The sequence below is a fragment of the Danio rerio genome, chromosome 20 (assembly GCF_052040795.2).
Source record: "Danio rerio strain M-AB ecotype USA chromosome 20, GRCz13ab, whole genome shotgun sequence".
Taxonomy (NCBI): domain Eukaryota; kingdom Metazoa; phylum Chordata; class Actinopteri; order Cypriniformes; family Danionidae; genus Danio; species Danio rerio.
Window position 1 is genome coordinate 57,672,529 of NC_141040.1, and position 27,472 is coordinate 57,700,000.

The following is a 27,472-nucleotide window of genomic DNA, read 5'->3' on the forward strand; positions in this document are numbered from 1 at the left end:
GTCGCGCGAGTTCTTATCAGCTGTGTTGTCGCGCGAGTTCTTAGCTGTGTTGTCGCGTGAGTTCTTATCAGCTGTGTTGTCGCGTGAGTTCTTATCAGCTGTGTTGTCGCGCGCGTACTGAATAGCGGTGTTGTCGCGCGAGTTCTTATCAGCTGTGTTGTCGCGCGAGTTCTTATCAGCTATGTTGTCGTGCGAGTTCTTATCAGCTGTGTTGTCGCGCGAGTTCTTATCAGCTGTGTTGTCGCGCGCGTACTGAATAGCGGTGTTGTCGCGCGAGTTCTTATCAGCTGTGTTGTCGCGCGAGTTCTTATCAGCTGTGTTGTCACGCGCGTACTGAATAGCTGTGTTGTCGCGCGAGTTCTTATCAGCTCTGTTGTCGCGCGAGTTCTTATCAGCTGTGTTGTTGCGCGAGTTCTTATCAGCTGTGTTGTCGCGCGAGTTCTTATCAGCTGTGTTGTCGCGCGAGTTCTTATCAGCTGTGTTGTCGCGCGAGTTCTTATCAGCTGTGTTGTCGCGCGCGTACTGAATAGCGGTGTTGTCAGCACACTGTTCAGATTGATGCAGACATGAGACCTCTATCTTACTCATGGTTTGTCCTCTCAAGTGGGGGAAAGACAATGCACAACGTCACCCACTGCTGTCAACCTGGGCTAAATCATATCTCTCTTGTCCCAGAAACCTCAGTCCCAAATGAGAGGGGTTTATCTGTTGCAGGGGACATTGTAAATGCCCAGAGATACCAGCTTTTACCAGATTATATTTATATGATTTTTCCTTTAAACCCATCTCTATCTAAGTGAGTGAGTGATTAAATGTTGAATGTGATGAGTTTTCAACAATACTAAATTGAAACTTTATTTTTTTACATGGTTTAATATTTTTTTGTTATTAAAATTGAAGTTCCTGTTTCAAAGCTTACAGATAGATGGCTAATTTGTATGTCATTGACACTTTTGGCACTTTTTTGGAGTATTTTCATAAGTTTTGTTTTTTCCTGTAAATGATTCAATAAATACTGTAACGTGACATTCATACCGAGGTATTACCGTACCGTGAAATTCTGATACCGTTACATCCCTAAAAATGAATGAATGAATGAACGAACTCCCTTAAACATTAGTTTTTATTAATTCAAGCAAACTGTTACAGTAAACAGTTACGTACGATACACAGTTTACAGTATCTTAAATCTTCTTTCTTGTTGCTCTTTTTTCCTTCTTGAACACAGAAACAGCGAATGCTGGAGAAATGCAGGCAAAAGTAGTAACAGCACGATACATTCAACTCTTCCACATTTACACACACCGTAAGGCTGAAAAAGAGACGCGCATACACACAAACACACACACACAAAGAGACAGACAAACAGATGCAGATGCACACACACACACACACACACACACACAGGTCTCTTTCATCTTTTGTAAAAGCTATTATTTCTTTTCTTTTGCTTAAAAATTGAGAAACGCCATCAATCAGCATCGATCCACCGCAGAAGAGGGCTGATTTTTATTTGGAGACTTTTACAGTAAGATGCAGGGTTAGAATTAGAGAGGGGTTTGAGGGAGATTAGCCCCCCTGATTAACGCTTGATACCCCCTGAAAATATCTAGATGTACAGTAGGTGGGGGGGGGGGGGGGGGCTTTTTATAGTGAAAAATAGTTTGCTCTGATCTGTATTTTAAATAATAATGTTAGTAGTTAAAATAATAGATAATATAAATATACATTTGACCACCCCTAAAATGGTTCATAACAGTGGTGGCCGAACTTAGTCCAGGAGGGCCGGTGTCCTGCAAAGTTTAGTTCCAACCCCATTCAGAAACACCTGGGCTAGCTAATCAAGCTTTCTAGAAACATCTTGCTGGTGTGTTGAGGCAAGTTGGAGCTAAAATCTGCAGGATGACGACCCTCCTGGACTGAGTTTGAACACATCTGCTTCATACCGTTGTGAAAGCATAATCATGCCAATCAGTCTATGCAGATCAGATCTAGAGCACCGATAGGCACTGTAAATACTCACAAGACTGACTGCATCTACACTGAGCCTAAACGTAAAGTCAAATCAGATGCGCATTTGACCTACAGTAACCTCTGAAAGAGCTAGTCAGAGGATACTGTAGATCAGAATACAATAAATATGCCTCAAAACACCGAAAACTTAAAGGCATTGTATTAATGAGTTGGATGTTATTTAAATAAATACATGAATTTGATTCACTGAAGCATGTTTTACCCAAACTAACATTACTGAAAAAGCTGACCCCCCTCCATCGACAATGTATTATTCGCACCCCGGTAAGATGTCAATATTTCGAATCGCATGAAAGCACGGATATGGTCGTATTTTACATAAAGGAAATAACTTTGTAAACATTCATCTTTCATACAGCTTCGTATTTTATCAATCAACTGTAGTACTAAATGTCATGAAATTAATGTAGACATCATTATTAAATTGTTGATTAATTATGTAATATTAAAAACAATTCCAAATACAGAAATAATAGCATATATATATATATATATATATATATATATATATATATATATATAATATATATATATATATATATATATATATATATATTGTTTATATCCAATTATTTCTACATTTTAAATTTTATTTTAATAATAAAAAATTGTTAATATATATAAAAAAATTATGTATTATTAAAATATTTTAGAATAATAAACAAATCGAATAATTAATAATAAACAAATGGAATTAACATTAATAATATATATATATATATATATATATATATATATATATATATATATATATATATATTTAATATATTAATATTATATATATATTTACCTTGCCAACAATAATATTAATAATAGTAATAAATAATGATTATTTTTGTTAAAATATTTACAAAATATTATTTTTGATCAAATTTAACTTTAAAAAAGAGACATTACTAGTGTATTTATTTGAGCGTGGAATAAAATCTGACCTAAAATTGATTAATTTTATTTAAATAAAAATGCCTTTTCACCCCCCCCCCCCCTTTCAAAAAGTCCCCCATAAATAATCATTAATATTTTGTACAATATAAATTCTGACGTTAATTTCATGACATTTTACAGAATTCTGGAAACTGAATGATCAGTTTAATGTGATTAACTTCAGCCTTTATTTTACATGTGGTGGAAAATCTGATCTGAACTTCTTTTCACTTCTTCATTTCTCCTTAATAAACACACACACACACACACACACACACACACACACACACACACACACACACACACACCACATCTCTGACATGGAAGAACAGTTTGATGATATGTAAAGAATAATAAACGTCCGTCACGTTCTGATCTGGAGGAAACCAGCGCCCCATTAAACACACACCAACAGATTAAAGAAACCTTCAGATGCAGAAGGTGTGTTTAGAAACATGAGAGCAAAGCATGATGGGAGTTGTGTATGTATTTGTGTGTTAGTGTATGTTTGTTTGTATGTGTGTGTGTGTGCGTGTGTGTGTATATGTGTGTGTGTGTGTGTGTGTGTGTGTGTGTGTTCACTCCATCCAGTCGATCTCGTCAAACTCAGACTCGTCCTCAGAGTCGCTGTACTCCACTGCGATGCGTCGAGACAGAATCGTGGCCACGTCATTTCCCACACGCTCGTGTTTCGCCTCCTGCTCGCGCTGCTCCTCCACCTTCCGAAGCTGAATCCCTGAACACACACACACACACACACATTGTTTTTATTTTATTCATTTATTTTTATTATATTTAACTATTTAATTATTTTTATTATAAATTATTTAATGTTTGTTTATTTATTCATTCATTTGACTGCTCTTCCCAGAATGCATTGCACATTAGTCATAAAACTCCTCCCACAGAAAGAAATGAACTACATCTCCCAGAATGCATTGCACATTAGTCATAAAACTCCTCCCACAGACAGAAATGAAATACATCTCCCAGAATGCATTGCACATTAGTCATAAAACTCCTCCCACAGACAGAAATGAACTACATCTCCCAGAATGCATTGCACATTAGTCATAAAACTCCTCCCACAGACAGAAATGAACTACATCTCCCAGAATGCATTGCACATTAGTCATAAAACTCCTCCCACAGACAGAAATGAAATACATCTCCCAGAATGCATTGCACATTAGTCATAAAACTCCTCCCACAGACAGAAAAGAACTACATCTCCCAGAATGCATTGCACATTAGTCATGCAACTCCTCCCAGAGACGGAAATTAACTACTCTTCCCATAATTTATTGCACATTAGTCGTGAAACTTCTCCCACAGAAGAAAATGAACTACATCTCCCAGCATGCATTGCACATTAGTCATGAAATTCCTCCCACAGGGAGAAATTAACTACATCTCCCAGAATGCATTGCACTTTAGACATTAAACTCTTCACAGAGAAGGAAATTAACTATTCTTCGCAGAATGCATTGCACATTAGTCATGAAACTCCTCCCACAGAAGGAACTAAACTGCATTTCCCAGAATGCATTGCACATTAGTCATGAAACTCCTCCCACAGAAGGAACTGAACTGCATTTCCCAGAATGCATTGCACATTAGTCATGACACTCCTTGTACAGAGAGAAATGAACTACATCTCCCAGAATGCATTGCACATAAGTCATAAAACTCCTCCCACAGACAGAAATAAACTACATCTCCCAAAATGCATTGCACATTAGTCATGAAACTCCTCCCACCTTTACGTATGGCCTCCAATAGGACGCTGCGGGCATCGCTGATTGGTGGCAAGTTGGCTGGATACCGCTTGACCTCGTGACCCGAGTGAGTGGGCGGAGACGAAACCGCTCCCGATGGAAAGGAAGGCATGGAGGGCGGGGCTGAGGACGTGCAAGGGGAGGAGCTTCTGTTTCCTGGGAGGGGCAAAGGAGGAGGAGGAGGAGGAGGCGGTAAAACCATTCCATCTGTGGGCAGAGCCTTGGCTGGAGATGAGTGAAGGGGTGGAGCCACTGGAGGGGGAGCAGGGTGTAGGACGCCTGGGGCGATCTGAAGCGGGGCGGGGGGAGGAGGGATGGCCGGGGGCTGCTGGGAAGGTAAGGGAGGAATCGGAGGCGGGGCTGAACCTCGCATCCTTGAACCTGATACGCTGGCTGGCAAGGGAGGGGGAGGAGGGGGTAAGGGGGGCGGGGCTGGGGGCGGGGCATTGGGGTTGAGGAAGACAGGTGTGCGAGCAGGAGACTGATTAACGCTGTCGGAGAAACCTGAGCTGGAGCTGAAAGACAAAGAGACAGACACTTAACAGGAAAGTTCTGGCATCATTTACGTGTTAAAAAGTGATCTGGTGTGTGTGTGGGAGTGTGTGTGTGTGTGTGCGCGCACCTGATGACGGAGGCTGGTTTGAGGTCAGGCTGGTGTGAGGGTGGGGGTGGTGGTGGTTCGTGCGGTCGGCCGTAGTTTCTCTCTCCACTGCGGTTCAGCAGTTCGTTCATCTGAGAGTACGGCAGCGCGGCCAGAGAGAACGGCCCGTCCAGATGATCAATGTACATTTGCCTGCAGACCACAGAAAGCACACACATGAGCAGAACTCATAAAGATGTTCAGATACAGGCCGTCCTGTGATATGAACACACACTATCGTACACAAGCTGTTCATTCTATACACACAGCCGCTCTTTTGACGGCACAATTTTCCTTATTCTTTAACACTGGAATGTTATATTGCAGAACAAGGCTATTCAATTAGTTTGTCATGGGGGCCGGTTCATGAAAAGCATCCCAAACTTTACAGGTTAGAAATTATGTAAGTCACGCAATACCCAATTGAATTGCTGCCAGATGAAGGAAAGGTTTACAGGCTACTATCGGGCTCACCTGATTCCAAACATTTAATTTCAGGTTTTGTATGTGTGTTTTCTCGAGAACTGAGCTACTCTACTATTCATTTGAAGAATGCTTGGGAAGAGGAATTGGGTATACAGATTGACTCTGATACATGGGAGGAAAGCCTCAGTAGAATTCAATCTTGTTCTATTAATTCCAGACATCAGTTAATTCAATTTAACGTATTCATAGACTGCGCTACTCAAAATCTAAATTACACAGAATTTTTCCCACCATTTCCCCTACATGTAACCGGTGTAAGTCTGAAGGCTTCCTGACCCATCTCAATTTGGACCAAGTGTGCCGCAAGCCTGCGTTTGAGTGAGGGTCTCGGCCGTTAGATCGCCCCCTGGGGGCTGGCTGCAGTACAAGTCATAAAGCCCGCCTCCTCCGTGTTAATGAAGGAGACTTGAGCCCAAATAAAAAAATTAATTACACTTGCAATAAAATGTCCTGAAAGATGGTTCTGGTGGATTAAGGCACTGGTTATTGTGCTGAAATAGGTGCAGATCTTCATTTTTGTAAACAGTTTGTTTTTAGCAGTAATTTAATGCTGGGCGTGTCATCGTGATTGACAGCTGTGATTGACAGTTTCTCAAAGCAGCGCGTCTGAGCTTCGGCAGGAGACTGAAGTGTTATTATTCGATTTCTGTGTTATTTTACCATGACAAAATGAGTTCAGCAGTAAACTATAGTTTCTGACATACATGATCCTGGTGGAACACTGTTTATTCGCTAGGTTCAGGGCTTTTTTCGGGCTTTATTAGTTTGCTGATACACGCCTAACCACCCAGATAGCAAAACACAGTTCCGGCTAGATTCTCGCCTGCCGGAGTCTTATCTCTTAGAGCTCAGACTGACTAATGTTACCTCTGCTGGACCTACTCCGGATGCCTGGACTCACTACCCAATTCCAGCCCGAGTCAATCAAGCCAGATGCGGCGGCCGAGCGAGCCGGCGCTGCCGCGTGCGAGCCGGAATCAGCCCGCGACGCCGCGAGTAGGTTATGCGCTGCGGCCCGGAGCTGGCGCGATTGAATATATAAAACCCTCATATTTGTTAACGTTATTACATCCATTTGTGTTGATATGACAGCAAACGCATGCTGAGAAGTTCGGGGGGCGTGGTTGATTTTACATAAAGCGTTTGGTTGGAAGCTCGGCTCCGCTCATTTTCGCGGCTCCTCCTCTGGCTCCATCAGACAATCCTTCTGCGCATGTCAAGGCTCCAATTTCAGCAGTCTTTTGCGACAGTTTGTGCCCGTCAAGCAGGCGTTTTGCCCTCAAAGCGTTCAATGGGAAAAAGGGCTGTCGCGTCGTCCATATTTTTTACAGTCATTGATTTGGACGTGCCCAAAACTTTATAATTTCTGGTGTGACATATTTAAAAGGTTTTCTGATATGTATGGTTTTACCTTGACACCCGAGCCAGAAATTGCTATATTTGGGTACTCTAGATCTTTGCTGGATCATAATGTGCATATACAAAACACCATCATTTATGGAACGATTATTGCTAAGAGTGTCATCCTAAAACTGTGCAAATCAAATTCTGCTCCTCAATTTAAGACATGATTTACTTATCTCACTCAAATATTGCACATAGAAAGAGTCCGTTATGGAGTTATTGGTAATCTTGCTAAGTTTTATAGTATATGGCAACCATTTCTTGATCACCTGGACCAAAATCATGCGGATTCTGAAAAGCGGTGTAATGTTTATAGTTTTTCTCAGTGGCTTTGGTGCATTTCTCTCAACACTATTTACATTTGCTCAACAGGTCTTGCATTTCTCAAAACAATTAGTCATTTGTGCACATCCTAGTAGCAGTTTCTCATTCCTTTCAGCAAATTACAAATGCTTGTGGACATGCATCAACTGCTCTCATTCAACTCTCTGCTGTTTATAACATCATCATTTGCTTAAGTCATGTCAGTCAAAATGAACTAAACGTGTAAATGCTGAATAGTCATCCCATATAAAACTAACAGTCCTCATTTCAGTACTTGAGTCATTACATACAAAGATGTTGAACTAGTTGTCAAAATCTTGCAAGCTAATTTTATTAAAAAAATGTTTAAATCTTTATTTTACTGAATATGTCTTCTAAATTGAACAGTTTCATGAATGATTTACAGACCTGTGTATGTATGTTGTAGGTTCAGTTCCAATATGTACTGTAATAGCCCCTTTCACACATACAGACCTTTCCGGAAAATTACCGGCAATTTTCCGGAAAGGTTGTATGTGTGAACAGGTCCTTTTTGAAAATACCGGTAAATTCGTTCTGGCTATTTTCCGGAAAGAGAAGTTGTAACATTATCGGTAATTTGCCGGAATGCTGCGCTGTGTGAATGCAGAAGGAAGACTGCCGTAATAAGCGCGTGCACGTCTAGAACGGGCTGACGTGAGACACCTGCTTTAGCCAATCAGAACAGTCAGACGCATTCACGTGCGCGCGGTTTATGAGAATAAAAGCCTTTGAATATTTTTTCCAGACACCTTTAGCTGCTAGATGTTAGTCAGATAATGTTTCTATGTTCCTTCTTAATACTGTGTAAATAATTATCGATAAAATGTTTATGATAATCCGTTGTTTGTTTACCTTCAAGCTTTGCGTGCGCCCGTGAGCGCCCATAGCGCCAGCACACACACATATCATGAACATCTCGACATGCATGCGAAAGTGTTACCCTATGTTTTCATTAGAGTTGTACTCAATACTGATCCATCCGAAGAGTTTGTGATGTAGTCAAATGTTTACAAACACAAGCGCAGCCGTTTAAAGCTCATTTGTGGTGAATGATGTCAGAATTTACCGGCATTTTGCGATGGATGTGTGAATGCTCTTTTCCAGAAAAATTCCGTAACGTCCTCGCCTGTGTGAACAGCGCTTTTTTTTAATATACCGGTAAAGTAGTTCCGGAAATTTTCCGGATATTTACCGGTATCACTGTGTGAAAGGGGCTAATTGTTTACAGTTGTGCACAGCTCTACCCAAAGTGAGTTTATGTTTGTTGTAAATAAGGCTGTGTTTATTCTTCTGCACGATGCTGTGAAAAAATTCAAATTGTAAAGAGCAATTGCAGAAAAAATGTGAAACATACATATTCAGTGTCTTGAACTCAGATACCTCACTCAATGCAGTGATGTCTAACTTTACTGTAGTTTTCAATTGGCTGTGCTAATAGTATACAGTGCTGTCTTGAGCATTTTCGCGAAGTTTCACCAACATCTGACTTTTTTTGCATTGAAAAAATGTACATGTAAACTGACATAATGAAAACATGACAAAGCCATCTGACTATCTTGTTCATAAACAGTGGTGTCAGAACTTTTCATTTTGACGATACTGACAGTTTGATTGACATGAATACTTGCTTTTGAGGAATAAACTATCCATTTTGAGCAAGTGATGCGCTTTTGCAGGTTATCAGCTAGGTTTTGCAGTTTGTACTAATTGTTTAGAGAAATGCATGAACTGTTGTGCAGAAATGCACTGGTGTTGTGAGAAACGCACCAAAGCCACTGAGAAAAACTGTAAAATGCTCACTACCCCTATTGACTGTCTTTTTGTATTTTCATAGAAACCGTTTATATGCCCTAATTGTGATTTTTTTTTAATAATAACTTAATTTTGTTATTTTTGATTTTCTTTTATCTATTCTTCTTTATTTTAATTATTTCAATTATCATTACCATTACTTCTCTTTGTATTATCATGCTTATTCCCTTTTTAAATTATTATTGTGTTGTTTTGTAATTATTGAAAATGTAAAACTAATAAAAACTATTGTTTTTATTGTTTTTTCGTTTAAAGCATCCCAAACGAAGGGCCGGAGAGATATGAGTGATGACAGCAGCATATAAGGGCCCACATGCTGTATATTTTGCTCCTTAAGACAGCCACGTTAGCTTTTTCTACATTCAAATGTGAATATATTGTATTTTGAAACTTCATAATATCAGTGCATTGTACAATTGACTTTTTTTTTTTTTTTACAAACATTCAAATGTATTTCAGAGCACAACAAATGCAGTGCAGTGCTGAAGTAGGCTACATTCAGACACAGTCATATGTGATGTTATGAACTGCGTAACAATTAGTGATGCAACAATTATAGATTTTGGTTGTCCGATTATATTGTCGGAAGAATAATCATGCTTTCACTGTTATCACGTCTAATGTAAATTCAAGCTTTATATTAGGTAAGCAGCTATTTAGATTAACTGTTGTTGCCATCTGCATTCATGCATACATAATCATTTTAATAATAATTCGTCTGACATATCTTTTGTTTACATTGCACTGAAAGGCACGCACAACTCTCATGCGAGATGTTTTCTACTGCGTGCGCCCTGAAAGACGCAAGCGCCTCGCTCCGCTGGCGCCCGCATATTGTCATATATTCTTACATTAGAAATAACAAACTTGCGAGCGGAAAAGACGTGATATGGGAACGGCCGCTGCTATAGTTAATCCTGTGTGCGTGCGTATTAGCCTCGGTGTACTTCAAACTTAAAATAAGCGCACAGGCAACTCGGCAATTGGTTTTGTTTTGTTGCGTGCAACAGAAATGCGGCTTAGAGAAGACTTTACGATTAATAAACTGTGACGTATTAAAGCGCAGTTAAGAGTGAAATAGGCTAATCGTTACATCCTTGTTAACGATATCAGTGCATTGTACAAATCGCCTTTTCTACAAACATGTTTTCGGCTGCCCGCACCACTCGCTTATGATGACACTCGCTCTGTGCTGCCTTTAACTGCAGCTCGTGCTGTTATTGAACAGACGCACGTCACTTCATAATTATAGCAGCCGTTTGTCGACTAAACTAAATAAATTTTTGATGTCTTGGTCACACTGTTTGGAGGGCCAGAACAAAGTGCCTCGGGGGCCGGATTCGGCCCGCAGGCCGCCAAATGAATAGCCCTGTTGTAGAATATAGATCAAGCACTTTATACCACACATATTCTGCCCCTTTTAACACAATGTAAAATATACTCTGTTTGTGTGTGTGTGTGTGTGTGTGTGTGTGTGTACAGACCACCTAAATAGAGAAAGCCAATCATCTACAACTTCTCGAAGACATCACTGATGCCCGTTTACACTATGCAGCAACAAATGCACAGCTGATTCAGAGTGTGAATGGTGGACTATACACCCGTCAGAACGATGCTAGCTGATACTTTAGCAGATGTCATTTTCACTCGATGGAGACTTTGAAAAGAAAACATGAAGAGGAAAGCAAGCTGGCAAAAACAAGAAATTGCTAAGAAATTTTTTAAATATTAAGCGACCCCTAACAGAGCTCGCTGAGGCCCTCTTGTGGACCGGGACCCACCTGTTGGGAACCGCTGGCCTATAGCCTATGTCTGTTATGAATAAATAATGTAAAACACATATACACGACTCATTCTTTAAAAAAAAAAAAAGCAAAAGAGCTGTGTGCATGTGCACATTTAAATAATGTCGGGCTGTAAACGGGTTCGAGCCTTTAAAAAGCTGTCAATCAAAATGTATCTGTCGGGCTCGTGCCGAATTCTGTCAGGTTCGGGCACTATCCAGCCTAACTTGTATGGCCCGATTACAGCTCTACTGTAAATAGCAAACAGATAATGTTCTCTACCTCTCAGAAACGGACCCTTTTAGGTTTTGTTGACTGTTGCTTTAAATTCCAATGAGATTGTGCTCTTTTCAGAAGAGGGCGGAGCTACAGACGGCTGTGTGTCAGCATAGTGACTGATGTAAAACAGCACAAGCTGTGTTGTCAGTGCTGGTCAGAAGTAACCTACTTTTGGATTACATCTAAATTATTTTCAGAAAGCAATTAGATTTTTTTTATATAGTTTGATTTTTTTTACAGTTAGAAGTCGTTTAGATTACCTTTGGATTACATTAAGATTACTTTTGTAAAACATTTAATTACCTTTGGATTACATTCAATTATGTTTGGATTACATTTAGATTAATTTTGGATTACATTTAGGTTACTTTTGAAAAACTTTAAATTACATTTATATTATATTTAGATTACTTTTGGAAAGCAATTATATTACATTTGGATTACATTTAGACATCATTCAGATTACTTTTGGTTTACATTTAGAAAATTCTGGATTACATTTAGGTTACTTATGGATTACATTTAGATTACATTATATTACTTTTGGATTACAATTATATTACTTTTGAAAAAACAACTGGATTACTTTTGGATTACATTTCAATTATTTTCGGAAAGCAATTAGATTATTTTTAGATTACAGTTAGAAGTCGTTTAGATTACCTTTGGATTACATGAAGATTACTTTTGTAAAACATTTAATTACCTTTGGATTACATTCAATTATGTTTTGATTAGATTTAGATTAATTTTGGATTATATTTAGGTTACTTTTGGAAAACATTAAATTAAATTTATATTATATTTAGATTACTTTTGGAAAGCAATTAGATTACATTTGGATTACATTTAGAAATCATACAGATTACTTTTGGTTTACATTTAGAAAATTCTGGATTACATTTAGATTACTTATGGATTACATTTAGATTACTTTTGGATTACATTATATTGCTTTTGGATTACAATTATATTACTTTTGGAAAACAACTGGATTACTTTTGGATTACATTTAAATTATTTTCGGAAAGCAATTAGATTATTTTTAGATTACAGTTAGAAGTCGTTTAGATTACCTTTGGATTACATTAAGATTACTTTTGTAAAACATTTAATTACCTATGGATTACATTCAATTACGTTTGGATTAGATTTAGATTAATTTTGGATTATATTTAGATTACTTTTGGAAAACATTAAATTACATTTATATTAAATTTAGATTACTTTTGGAAAGCAATTAGATTACATTTGGATTACATTTAGAAATCATTCAGATTACTTTTGGTTTACATTTAGAAAATTCTGGATTACATTTAGATTACTTTTGGATTACATTTAGATTACTTTTGGAAAACATTTGGATTACTTTTGGAATACAATTATATTACTTTTGGAAAACAACTGGATTACTTTTGGATTACATTTAAATTCCTTTTGGAAAACATTTAGATTACTTGTGGTGTTTGGGTGACTGTCGCTTTAAATTTAAATGAGATTGTGCTCTTTTCAGAAGAGGGTGGAGCTACAGACTGCTGTGTGTCAGCATAGTGACAGATGTAAAACAGCACTAGCTGTGTTTTCAGTCCTGGTCAGGTTTGAGTGTTTTTGGGCGTATTTTAAAATCTAATGTCTATAAATGGTAATAACAGACATAAACATGTGCAATATTTAATATACAACACTGTGATTAGTGTAATTCTGTCGACTGTATTTGAATTAGCAGTGTTAATTCCTCAGTGTGTGTTGTCTGACCTGTTGTCAGTGTGTGCGGCAGATCCGTTAGCGTCTCTGTGTGTGTTTTCAGGCTCATCACCCGCCAGCTCAGCTCCTAACGCCATCTTCTGCCACTCCTTCTTGCGGTCGTGAGGAGCTCGAGGAACCTTATCCGCATCCTGAGGACGGTCGATGTTCTTCAGCTAAGCCCACACAGACACACCCATACACAGAGGTCAGTCTGATGTCCAGCACAGCTCAGATTCAGCTGGCTGGAACAAATCCTTTATTTATTATAACCCGTAGCACATCACTAATTGGGAAAATGTGTAGTCATTAATAAAATCTGTTAGATTACAAATATCTAGTACCGTAATCTTACTGCTTTAGTATTACATCTAGATTACTTTTGGAAAGAAATTAGATTATTTTTGGATTACATTTAGAAATGGTTTAAATTGCTTTTGGATTACATTTAGGTTACTTTTGAAAAAACATTAAATTACTTTTATGTTATATTCAGGTTGCTTTTGGAAAGCAATTAGATAACTTTAGGATTACATTTTAAAATCATACAGATTATTTTTGGATTACATTTGGTTAACTCTGGTATACATTTAGATTACTTTTGGATTACATTTTGAAATCATTTAGATTACTTTTGGATTACATTTGGTTAACTCTGGTATACATTTAGATTACTTTTGGATTACATTTTGAAATCATTTAGATTACTTTTGGGTTACATTTGGTTAACTCTGGTATACATTTAGATTACTTTTGGATTACATTTTGAAATCATTTAGATTACTTTTGTATTAAATGTAGGTAACTCTGGATTACATTTAGATTAATTTTGGAAAACATTTAATTAATTTTGGATTACATTTAGAAGTAATTTGGATTAGTTTTGGATTACCTTTAGAAATCAATTGGATTACTTTTTGATTACATTTAGATTATTTTGTAAAACATTTAGATTGTTTTTGGATTACAGTTAGAAGTCGTTTAGATTACTTTTGGATTACAATAAGATTACTTTTGTAAAACATTCAATTACCTTTGGATTACACTCAATTACGTTTGGATAACATTTAGATTAATTTGGGATTATATTTAGGTCACTTTTGGAAAACATAAAATTACTTTTATATTATATTTAGATTACTTTTGGAAAGCAATTAGATTACTTTTGGTTTACATTTAGATTAATTCTGGATTACATTTAGATTACTTTAGGAAAACATTTAATTACTTTTGGATTACATTTAAAAGTCAGTTAGATTACTTTTGGGTTACATTTAGATTACTTTTGGATTACAATTATATTACTTTTGGAAAACAACTGGATTACTTTTGGATTACATTTAAATTACTTTTGGAAAACATTTAGATTACTTTTACATAATATTTAGATTACATTTGGATCACATTTAGAATATTTTTGGATTACATTTATATTACTTTTGAAAAACATTCAAACGCTTTTGGAAAACATTCAGTTACTTTTGTATAACATTTAGATTACCTTTGGAAAACAATTAAATTACTTTTGGATTAGATATAAAAATCATTCAGATTACTTTTAGAAAACATTTAGATTAAATTTGGATGACATTTAGATTACTTTTGAAAAACATTTAATTACTTTTGGATTACATTAAGTTAATTTTGGATTACATTAAGATTATTTTGGATTACATTAAGATTATTTTTGGAAAGCAATTAGATTTTTTTGGATTACAATAAGAAATCATTTAGATTACCTTTGGATTACATTTAGATTACTTTTAGAAAGCAATTAGATTACTTTTGGATTACATTCAAAAATCATTTAGATTACCTTTGGATTACATTTAGATTACTTTTGGATTACATTCAGAAATAATTTAATTACCTTTGGATTACATTTATATTACTTTTGGATTACATATAGATTACTTTTGGATTACATCTATATTACTTTTGGGAAACATTCAATAACCTTTGGGTTACATTTAGATTAATACAAAAACAAATCTAAATATTACATCTTTTACAACTAAAATAAACTGAAAATGTCAAATATTAAACTACAAATTGAATAAATGATATAACATGTAAAAATAAAAATTAAAACGTATATTTCAGTGACACAAAACTACCAAAAGCAGAAAATACATTTACAATTTACAAATAAACTCAAAGCTAAAACTCCAATCCAAAAAGAAAAAAATCTAAATATTACTTAAAGGTTAAATTAATAAAACTTTATAAAGCATTGAGCATATTTCCAGAGCAATTTTAAGCATATGAATCTTCCTATTCCCATTCCCATGCATAAAACACACAAATAAACCAGTAATAGTGTGTGTAAACTGCATGCATTGCTGTTCTTGCAGATGAGCTGTGTTTCTCAGAATGTAAACAGTAAAGCGTAAGTAAATAAAGAAGTTTCTGCTGTTCACATACCTGCACTGGAAGGTCTAGATATTTATAGACCTGATCGTACATGTGCGGATCCTGCAACTGCAAAACACAATGACAAAAGCACAATTTAACACAGCGTAACACAACAGAGTCCAACACAAAGGCTCATTCACAAAGACAGACAGACCAGAAGCATCTGGAAAACACACACCACGCAGGCGGTAAAACAACAAGGTATTATTCAGCACACTGATGTCAGATCAGTTTGTTTTGTATGTATTGTGTCTTTTATATGTTTATTTATATGGTTATTAATCTGGTGTCGCCACAGCAGAATGTATCTGCCAACTTATCCAGCTTATGTTTTACGCAGCGGATGCCCTTCCAGCTGCAACCCATCACTGGGAAACATCCATACACACTCATTCAAACACTACAGACAATTTAGCTTATTCGATTCCCCTATAGCGCATGCGTTTGGACTGTGGGGGAAACCGGAGCACCCGGAGGAAACCCACGCCAACATGAGAGAACATGCAAACTCCACACAGACAAACACCAACTGACTCAGCTGAGGCTGGAACCACCGACCATCTTGCAGTGAGGCGATTGTGCGACCCACTGTGCCATCGTGCTGCCCATGTATAAGCATTTGAGGAGTGTTTTCCTTTTTAAATTATTATCATTTGTTGTTGTTGTTTATATTCTAATCCCTTACAACGAGCTGATTAGCTAATCTTAATTATTCCAAAGCTTTAGTAAGGAGTATATCACATTTATCTATTAACACACAAACACGCACTCTAACACACACACACACTCAGAGTCTGTCAGCGGGATGCGCTAACTCAGGCCAGAAATAACTGGAATCGTGCTGCTATTCAGAGTTCAGGCTAGGAGAAACACACACGCACGCACGCACGCAAACACACACGCACGCACGCAAACACACACGCACGCACGCACGCAAACACCCACGCACGCAAACACACCTATTTAGCTGTATGTCTGTCCATCAATCCATCCATCCATCCATCTATCTATCTTTCTATCTGTCTGTCTATTGGTCCGTCTATCTGTTCGTCCTTCCGTCCGTCTTTCTATCTGTCAGTCTATCCATCTATCTATCTATCTATCTATCTATCTATCTATCTATCTATCTATCTATCTATCTATCTATCTATCTATCTATCTATCTATCTATCTGTCTGTCTGTCTGTCTGTCTGTCTGTCTGTCTGTCTGTCTGTCTGTCTGTCTGTCTGTCTGTCTGTCTGTCTTTCTGTGTGTCCGTCCGTCCGTCCGTCCATCCATCCATCCATCCATCCATCCATCCATCCATCCATCATCTATCTATCTATCTATCTATCTATCTATCTATCTATCTATCTATCTATCTATCTATCTATATATCTATCTATCTATCTATCTATCTATCTATCTATCTATCTATCTATCTATCTATCTATCTATCTATCTATCTATCTATCTATCTATCTATCTATCTATCTGTCTATCAATCTGTCTATCTATCTATCTATCTATCTATCTATCTATCTATCTATCTATCTGTCTGTCTGTCTGTCTGTCTGTCTGTCTGTCTGTCTTTCTGTGTGTCCGTCCGTCCGTCCATCCATCCATCCATCCATCCATCCATCCATCCATCCATCCATCCATCCATCCATCCATCCATCCATCCATCATCTATCTATCTATCTATCTATCTATCTATCTATCTATCTATCTATCTATCTATCTATCTATCTATCTATCTATCTATCTATCTATCTATCTATCTATCTATCTGTCTATCGATCTATCTGTCTATCGATCTATCTATCGATCTGTCTGTCTGTAATAAATGACACATTTCCACTGTAACCAACTGTAATTTTAAAATTGATTTCAGTTCATTTGTTTCAATGCAAGTTACAAAATGATGTATTATAGCTATAGCTGCTTGTATATGATTTTTAGCTATATATATATATATATATATATATATATATATATATATATATATATATATATATATATATATATATATATATATATATATGTTTATGTATGTATGTATGTATGTATGTATGTATGTATGTATGTATATAGATATTATAACCTGTTTGTAGAGTGTACAGAAGCAGAAGCGACTTTACTTCAGCAACATTCAGAAACAGCAGAATCTGCCGTCAAGCGTAAACACACAATCTGCTGCTAATTAGCCTGTGATTGCTCACTCTGTGTGTGTGTGTGTGTGTGTGTGTATCTCTGTATCTGCTTGTGCAAGGATATGTGTGCATGTGCATATGTTTGTCTGAATGTGTGTGTGTGCACCTGTGATTGTCCGCATGTCTGTGTGTGTTTGCATGTGCATGGACATGTGTATCTATGTCTGCATGTGTAAGTGTGCAATGTCTATGTCTTTGTTTGTTTGCATGTGTGTGTGCATGAACATGTGCATCTATATCTGTGTGTGTGCACGTGATTGTGCATGTGTGTAGTTGAGTATGCATGTATGTGTGTGTCACTGCATGTGTGTGTCTGTGTGTATGTGTCTGCGTGTTTTTGCGTGTGCATGTCTGCATGTTATTCTTTTCTTAAATACTTGTAAGTCTACATACAAATGTGATTTTGTTACATGTCATTGGTGGAGCCCCACCCTAATTTACAGACCACACCCCCTTTGCACTGGCCCCGCTCCCCTCACCTTCTGTTTCCGCCTCTCCTTCCTCTTGTCTTCAGTGTCCTGCAGCATCTTCTCTCTCCACAGGTCAAAGAAATACGACGGGTTTGTGTAGAACTTCAGACCTTCCTTCCCATCATCCCTGCACAAACACACACACACACACACATATACACACACACACACACACACAAACACACACACACGCACATACACACACACATTATGATGCATTCATTCATTTTCCTTCAGCTTAGCCCCTTTATTAATCAGGGGTTGCCACAGCGGAATGAACCGCCAACTATTCCAGCATATGTTTTACACAGTGGTTGCCCTTCCAGCTGCAACCCAGTACTGGAAAACACTCATACACACTCACATTCACACACATACACTACGGCCAATTTAGTTAATCAACTCCCCTATAGCGCATGTGTTTGGACTGTGGGGGAAACCAACACGGGGGGTGCTCCGGTTTCTCCCACAGTCCAAACACATGCGCTATAGGGGAGTTGATTAACTAAATTGGCCTTTTTTTAAACATAAAAATTAACTAAAACTCTGAGCTTAGATAAATATGAAGACCTATTTAACATCGAATGATACAAAAAAATAAGACCAATTTGACCATATTATAATATTTTTAAATGATAATGAATATATAAATGTTTTCAGTGTTTTCAGTGTTTTTGTTATTTATTTCAGAAGTGAGCTGAAATTAAGTGAGTTTTAATTAAGTGGTCATACCAGCGCGCAGGCAAGAACCCAAAGGAGAAATATTTAATACTATAATGACGTACAGTGATGCATATGCTAATATTAACTATAATATAATAGTATATGATATAGTATGATCAAAATATTATAATCATAATAATATAATTTATTGTTATAATTAAAATATAAAGTGGTTTTAATAACAGTTGAGAATTTATTTAATTTGAGTAAAATCTAATTAACGCTTTTAAAACATTTAATTTAATATCATATTTTAATTGCAGGAATTATAATTTAATTCGATTGATAAGAATCCATTACATTTTATTAAATTTATTATACATTTATTGCATATACAATTATTACATTTGTATTAAAAGGGGCGGGGTTTACACCAGAAGTCCCGCCTTAAAGTTGTGGTTTGGTCATCAAATTTTTTTGACATGGTCCTGCATATTCCTCTCTAATGTAAATATAATATTGTTATCGTTGAAGTATTATGATGCATATGATAGTATATTAGTATTTTATATTAGTGTCCAATTATTATGATGAGCATTATAACGCATAATTATTACTAATGGCATATATATTATAATAATTCATATATTAATCATTCATTCATTTTCCTTCAGCTTAGTCTCTTATTTATCAGGGGTCACTACAGCAAAATGAACCATCAACTATTCCAGCATATGTTCTACACAGCGAATGCCTTTCCAGATGCAACCCAGTACTGGGAAACACCCATTCACACTCGCACTATGGCCAGTTTAGTTCCTAAATTCCACTATAGTGCATGTGTTTGGACTGTGGTGGAAACTGGAGCACCCGAAGAAAACCCAACATGGGGAGAATATGCAAACTCCACACAGAAACGCCAACAGGCCACAGTGCTAGCCCCTTATTCAGAAAGTGCTACTTAATGTAAGCATGTTCAGATATTTGCACTAGAAACAAGACGAAAACTCCTGATAAGTGAAGCGTTGTTGGCAGTGCAGTGTAGCAGACTGTGGTTCTTCATCAGGATTGTGCGATCGTGTTGATTTCACACCTCCTCTGCTTCTAACATCCGCTTCTGTCTCTGGAAAATCTTCACACTCTTCTCACTTTTAATTTGAGTTTGCCGGTCAAAATGCCAGACGAGCGGAGAAAAAAACGACCCAATTATCACCTCTCAGACCATCAGATAAACGGCTCATTTGCATAAAAACACAAACTTACACGAGCTTTAGATTTGTGTGTTAGTCACTGATTTGGGAAACACTTTACAATAACATTGCATTCATTCATTCATTCATTTTGGCTTAGTGCCTTAATTAACAGTGCTCGCCACAGCGTAATGAACCGCCAACTTTTCCAGCATATGTTTTACACAGCGGATGCCCTTACAGCTGCAACTCAGTACTGGGAAACACCCATACACACATTCACACACTACGGCCAGTTTAGTTCATCAATTCCCCTATACCGCATATGCGCTGTCTCAGTGGTTAGTACTGTCGCCTCACAGCAAGAAGTTCGCTAGTTCGAGTTCCGGCATTTCTTTGTGGAGTTTGCATGTTCTCCCCATGTTGCCATTGGTTTCCTCTGGGTGCTCTGGTTTCAAACACATGCGCTATAGGGGAATGAGGAACCAAATTGGCCGTTGTGCGTGCATGTGTGCGAGTGTGTATGGGTGTTTCCCAGTTCTGGGTCGCAGCTGGAAAGGCATCCGCTGTGTAAAACATATGCTGGAATAGTTGGCGGTTCATTCCGCTGTGGAGACCCCTGATAAATAAAGGGACTGAGCTTTTTTTTCAATAATCAATTAATGATTATTATCATTGTTAATATATGCAAAATTAAATGCAAATGAGCAAATATAGCAGATTAAAGTGCTGTAGGTGTGCACTGTTTGTAAAAGTGTGCGTGTAGGTGTTGCGTTTGTTAGTGTTGTGCGTATTCTAGTGTGTTTACTCTGGGTTTGTGTGTGCAGGTTAGTGTATACTCCGTCAGCTGTTTTAGTTTGTCAGCTTTGTGTTTAATTGAAGAATTAATCAAGTATTATAGCTCAGAACAATGTATTTGTGCCTAATGTTTATGTTTTGTGACCAGTGGTGATTTAATAAGCGGGATAAAGTACAAAAATATTGTAGTAAACCCTTGAGTCTTATACAACAGCTGCTGATAAACGTGTCAGGCTTTATTCTGTGAAAACAAATCCTCAATGTACTTCGTACCATACATAACATATCTTAGAATGTCACGACTGACCAATCACAGTTCAATATTCCTGACGGCCAAATAATAACTCGTGCTTTCGTTGTTTTCTGCAAATGTTTGACATATTCACGCTGCTGTGTTTGTGTATTTGCTTGTGTTTATTATAAATAACAGCAGAATGAAGGGATCTGTTTCGTGTCATTCTCATCAGGAGATGCTGGTTTTCAGGAAAGCATCTGTGAGGATGTCTAAAGGAAGAGCCGCCGGTGTTCCTGTCTTCGTGATTTAATGAGGGAATGTGTGAGAGAGAGAGAGAGCTCATGCATATTACAGCGCTGTCAGAATAGATGCTCTGCTCTTCAGTAATGACGCATAAGAGAAAACGGCACAACAAACAGCATGAAGCGATTGAGAGCACATCAGTTTTCAGGTGAGTATCAAGGAGAAATCCACTCTGTGTCTAAATAGTTTTACTTTTTACCAGTGAAATGTTTCTGCCACGTTGCATTTTAACAGAAACCAGCCTTTTCCAACCCATGGTTCTGATTAAAAAAAGTAAATGACATTTCATTTTTGATCGATTTGGGTAAGTGCGTGTTATGAATATGGCCCTTAATACGCTTTATTGAACATGTATTATACCAAACTACACATAGACATCAGCATTTTGGAAGGACGGTGTATACCGGGGGCAGTGGTGGACAGAGTACTGAAAAATCATACTCAAGTAAAAGTACCATTAGATCCAATCAAATGCTTTGAAATAATAATACTAATAATCCAGCAACAGTCTCAAGGAACACAGTCTAAATTCTTCCCTCTAAATCTGGATGACATATAAATAAATTTTAAGTTAGCTGGGCTGTTTGTCTTGCAGAGTTTTGTCTCAATGCTTGTCCGAATCAAAACATTTTGGCCAGTATATTGCTGACACAAAGTCCAAATTCAACTAAAAATGGTGCAGATGTGCATTAGGACAGTCTGAGTTAATGTGACAAATTGTATTCATTTACAGCAATAGGGGGCGCTGAAACTCAAGAATACAATGTGCAACTTGGATTTGTAAGACTACGGGTAGTTGAATTGATATATGTCATTATTATTGTTATTTCCGTCTGTATGATTTAATAATAATAATAATAAAAATAATAATAATAAAAGGCTTCTTGTCAATATAAATGGACCCTGATGTCTAGGCTGTTGCTAAGGTGTTGCTAGGTGGTTGCTGTAGTGTTCTTAAGTAGTTAAACCAAGTGTGCCGCAAGCCTGCGTTTGAGTGAAGGTCTCGGCCGTTAGATCGCCCCCTGGGGGCTGGCTGCAGTGCAAGTCATAAAGCCCGCCTCCTCCGTGTTAATGAAGGAGACTTGAGCCCAAATACAAAAACTAATTACACTTGCAATAAAATGTCCCGAAAGATGGTTCTGGTCGATTAAGGCACTGGTTATTGTGCTGAAATAGGTGCAGATCTTCATTTTTGTAAACAGTTTGTTTTTAGCAGTAATTTAATGCTGGGCGTGTCATCGTGATTGACAGCTGTGATTGACAGTTTCTCAAAGCAGCGCGTCTGAGCTTCGGCAGGAGACTGAAGTGTTATTATTCGATTTCTGTGTTATTTTACCATGACAAAATGAGTTCAGCAGTAAACTACAGTTTCTGACATACTTGATCCTGGTGGAACACTGTTTATTCGCTAAGGTCAGGGCTTTTTTCGGGCTTTATTAGTTTGCTGATGCACGTACGCCTAGCCACCCAGATGGCAAAATACACTCAGGCCAGTTCCGGCTAGATTCTCGCCTGCCGGAGACTTACCCCTCAGAGCTCAGACTGACTACCTCTGCTGGACCTACTCCGGATGCCTGGACTCACTGCCTGATTCCAGCCCGAGTCAATCGAGCCAGATGAGGAGGCCGAGCGAGCCGGCGCTGCCGCATGCGAGCCGGAATCAGCCCGCGACGCCGTGAGTAGGTTATGCGCTGCGGCCCGGAGCTGGCGCGATTGAATATATAAAACCCTCATATTTGTTAACGTTATTACATCCATTTGTGTTGATATGACAGCAAATGCATGCTGAGAAGTTCGAGGGGCGTGGTTGATTTTATATAAAGCGTTTGGTTGGAAGCTCGACTCTGCTCATTTTCGTGGCTCCTCCTCTGGCTCCATCAGACAGTCCTTCTGCGCATGTCAAGGCTCCAATTTCAGCAGTCTTTTGCGACAGTTTGTGCCCGTCAAGCAGGCGTTTTGCCCTCAAGGCATTCAATGGGAAAAGGGGCTGTCGCGTCGTCCATATTTTTTACAGTCATTGAGTTGAACACTATTTACCAAACTAGTTTGGTAGATTGTAGAAGTGTGTGTGACTGTAGGTGCGTCCCAAATCGCATACTTATGCATTATTCTACACCCTTTTGTAGTACGAATAGTTAAAGTAATCCCACTGACATGTTATTTGTATTCTAAAACGAATAAATGCACTTTAATTTGTCAGATGACGCACTTATTCGACCTGTTAAAAATAAGTTATACAGCTACTATTTGGTAGTTTGGTCTTTTATTTCCATAATTTGACAGTCGTTATCAGGAAAACATTCCAGTTAGTAAAATACATTAGTGTTCCAGGATGTCACTAAATTCATCTAGTATATGCTGGTGAGTGTGTTGAGTACATAGTTTATAAGGCCATAGTGTGCCATTTGGTGTGTGTGTGTGTCTGACCTGTAGGGCGTCAGGATGTTCAGCGGTGGGGGTTGTTCACACAGCTCATACGTCTCCTGCATGGGGACTGGGAGAGACTGGCGCTCAAACAACTGCTGGTCCTGGATGGTGGAGCTGCGGAACGCCTTCCTCATGGTGATGTCCTGAAGAGACACTGAAACACACACACACACACACACATACACATGTTAACCCTTGTGTATTGTTCAGATTGACTCCGCTTTGGTTATGCTGGTGGCTGTTTTTGCCTAATTGACTTCCTTTATAAATGTTAGTGTAAAAGGAACGCTTTAAGATTAAAAACACAATGTTGTTGTTGTTGTGTTTTTCTGAGGCTGTTGCTGTGCTTGAGTCGCGTGTGTGTGTGTGTGCGAGAACAGCAGCAGCACTGAAGGATAAAGAGCTTCAGACACACTTTAGCGCTTTTCAGTTGCAATTAACAGAAAAAAAACCTGTGAATCAGCACTTCTGCCTCCCTGAAAAACACACAGTGACCAGAGCGAGAGAGAGAGTGTGTGTGAGAGAGATAGAGTGTGCATGTGTGTGAATGTGTGGTTGTGTATTTTCCTCTGTTTCCTCTTCAGCTCTGTGTCTATTTTCTCTTTTAAATCCTCCGTTCAGCTTTTCTGCGTCCCACATGTGACTGCGTCTTGTTTACCTGCAGTACAGCATTTAAATAGATGTAAAAAGCCACACGGGCGGCTCCTCAAACAAATCTAACCAAAGCAGTTCATCTAAGAGAAGTGCGTGAACATTAAACATCCATGCACAGGAGTACTGTAGGTAAAATAATCAATTACAATAGTAAATCAGTAATAATAAAAGCTGAGGGGAGAATTTCATTTGCTTTACTTACTGGCCACTTTATTAGGTACACCTGTCCAACTGCTCGTTAACGCAAATGTCTAGTCAGCCAATCACATGGCAGCAACTCAGTGCATTTAGGCATGTAGACATGGTCAAAGCAGTTCAAAGCGAGCATCAGAATGGGGAAGAAAGGGGATTTAAGAGACTTTGAACGTGGCATGGTTGTTGCTGCCAGACGGGCTGCTCTGAGTATTTCAGAAACTGCTGATCTACTGGGATGTTCATGCACAACCATCTCAAGGGTTTGCAGAGAATGCTCCGACAAAGAGGAAACATCCAGTGAGCAGCAGTTCTGTGGGCGCAAATGCCTTGTTGATGTTAGAGGAGAATGGCCAGACTGGTTCCAGCTGATAGAAAGGCAACAGTAACTCAAATAAGCACTCGTTACAACCGAGCTCTGCAGAAGAGCATCTCTGAACACACAACACGTCCAACCTTGAGGCGGATGGGCTACAGCAGCAGAAGAGCACACCGGGTGCCGCTCCTGTCAGCTAAGAACAGGAAACTGAGGCTACAATTCACACAGACTCACCAAAACTGGACAATAGAAGATTGGAGAAACGTTGCTGCTCTGATGAGTCTCCATTTCTGCTGACACATTCGGATGGTCGGGTCAGAATTTGGACTCAACAACATGAAAGCATGGATCATCCTGCCTTGTATCAGCGGTTCAGGCTGGTGGTGGGGGTGTAATGGTGTGGGGGAGATTTGGGTTTGGGTTCATTAGTACCATTTACAGTTTTTCTTGTTTGCTTTGACCTGGTTAAAGAAACTAGGTTCCACTTCATTTTCATTTTCACTTTCCCAGCAGAGCAGAAGACCGGTCTTGCAATTGTGTAAACCCTTTCCTATTAGGTTGACACATTTTCCCCACTATTTTTCAAAACAGTTAACACAGATGTCATTCAAGCAGTCCAAACTCCATTGTTTTAACCATGGTAACCAAACAGAAACCATCTATTCCTAACCATTTGAAACTACCAAGATTAGATTGAATTCACTGAAGCAGCGGTTTGACACTCCTTCACACAAATCTTTAATTAGCAATCAGTCTGCAAACCTTATATTACAGTTTTTCTTGTTTGCTTTGACCTGGTTAAAGAAACTAAGTTCCACTTCATTTTTATTATCACTATCCCAGCAGAGCAGAGGACCGGTCTTGCAAATGTGTAAACCCTTTCTCATTGGGTTGGCACATTTCCCCACCATTTTTCAAAACAGTTAACACGGATGTCATTCAAGCAGTCCAAACTTCATTGCTTTAGTTATGGTAACCAAACAGAAACCATCTATTCCTAACCATTAGAAACTACCAACATCAGTATGAATTCAGTGAAGCACCGGATTGACACTCCTTCACACAAATCTTCAATCAGCAATCAGTCTGCAAACATTAAAATGGTAGAAGGTCTATGTTGTTCTGTGCCAGCATGGATGGAGGAGGTCAATAGTGGCTATGTCCTATACTCCCAATATATTTGACTGTATATTGGTTTACATGTGTTTTCTCTAATATTTACAATATTTTATTAGTTTTTTTCTTTTTTCTGCTTTTTTCTGCTACTTTTTTCTTTTTTAAATTTTATTTTTATTTATTTTTTTTTTTACGGTATTTTAGTTTTCAGCCACAGTTTGAAAAATGTCATGAATTCAATATAAGTTTAATCAAAGCACATCTTATTCTTGATCCAATTCTTTGCAAAAAGGCCAATTTGACAGCCCAAATAGAATTCACACTGAGATCTGTATTTTGTTTTTTGTTGTCCATTGTCTAATGAATAATTGAAAGAGCTCATATACTTGTTTGCAAGTTGTGTAGTTTGAAGGTAAAACTAGCTTTTGTTGCATATTTTTAATGTTTTGACACGGTATGTGCATTTTGCAAGCATAATGTTTCATTTTGACCATGAGTGCCGCTGTTTAGGCCTGTGTGTTAACTGTTTTGAAAATGTGGAGTTTCAGTTGACGGCTGCATCAAAGCAAACAAGAAAAACTGTAACACTGAATTCATGACAATTTTTAAACTGTGTCTGAAAACTGAAATACTGTAAAAACAGACAAAAGTAATAAAATACTGTAAATATTAAAGAAAACACATGTAAACCAATATACAGTCAAATCTATTAGGAGTAAAGGACATAGCCACTATTGACCTCCTCCAGCCATGCTGGCACAGAACAACACAGACCTTCTACCATTTTATAATGTTTGCAGACTGATTGCTGATTGAAGATTTGTGTGAAGGAGTGTCAAACCGGTGCTTCACTGAATTCATATTGATGTTGGTAGTTTCTAATGGTTAGGAATAGATGGTTTCTGTTTGGTTACCATAACTAAAGCAATGGAGTTTGGACTGCTTGAATGACATCTGTGTTAACTGTTTTGAAAAATGGTGGGGAAAATGTGTCAACCCAATGAGAAAGCGTTTACACATTTGCAAGAGCGGTCTTTTGCTCTGCTGGGATAGTGAAAATGAAAATGAAGAGGAACCTAGTTTCTTTAACCAGGTCAAAGCAAACAAGAAAAACTGTATTACTATCATTATTAATGCTGTTCAAATATGATGAAGCATAATGCTACATATTACTTTTATTCAAGTCAAACTGTCAGGAATATTCTAATATATCTAATCTAAATCGAACTCCTTGAAAGAAAAGCTGAATGTGAACGCAGTGTTTCTCT

At 37.9% G+C, this 27,472-nt stretch overlaps 1 protein-coding gene across 4 annotated transcripts in view; it reads right to left on the reverse strand.

The window, feature by feature from the left end:
- Positions 1–1,105: 1,105 nt before the first annotated feature.
- wasf1 (WASP family member 1) overlaps positions 1,106–27,472 on the reverse strand; it is a 79,769-nt gene continuing 53,402 nt past the window's right edge. Inside the window, exons 4-10 of one of the 4 annotated variants that reach the window (XM_087298848.1) lie at positions 23,924–24,077; positions 18,317–18,434; positions 15,654–15,710; positions 13,242–13,405; positions 5,359–5,529; positions 5,165–5,251; positions 1,106–1,643 (exon numbers count right to left, since the gene is read on the reverse strand). In XM_087298848.1, coding sequence (XP_087154974.1) covers positions 1,610–1,643; positions 5,165–5,251; positions 5,359–5,529; positions 13,242–13,405; positions 15,654–15,710; positions 18,317–18,434; positions 23,924–24,077 — 785 coding nt within the window. In that variant the 3' untranslated portion in view covers positions 1,106–1,609. Of the gene's footprint in view, positions 1,644–3,125; positions 3,695–4,718; positions 5,252–5,358; positions 5,530–13,241; positions 13,406–15,653; positions 15,711–18,316; positions 18,435–23,923; positions 24,078–27,472 lie in introns of those variants that run through there. The other 3 variants (XM_087298847.1, XM_087298849.1, XM_087298846.1) reach the window with 3 other exon arrangements.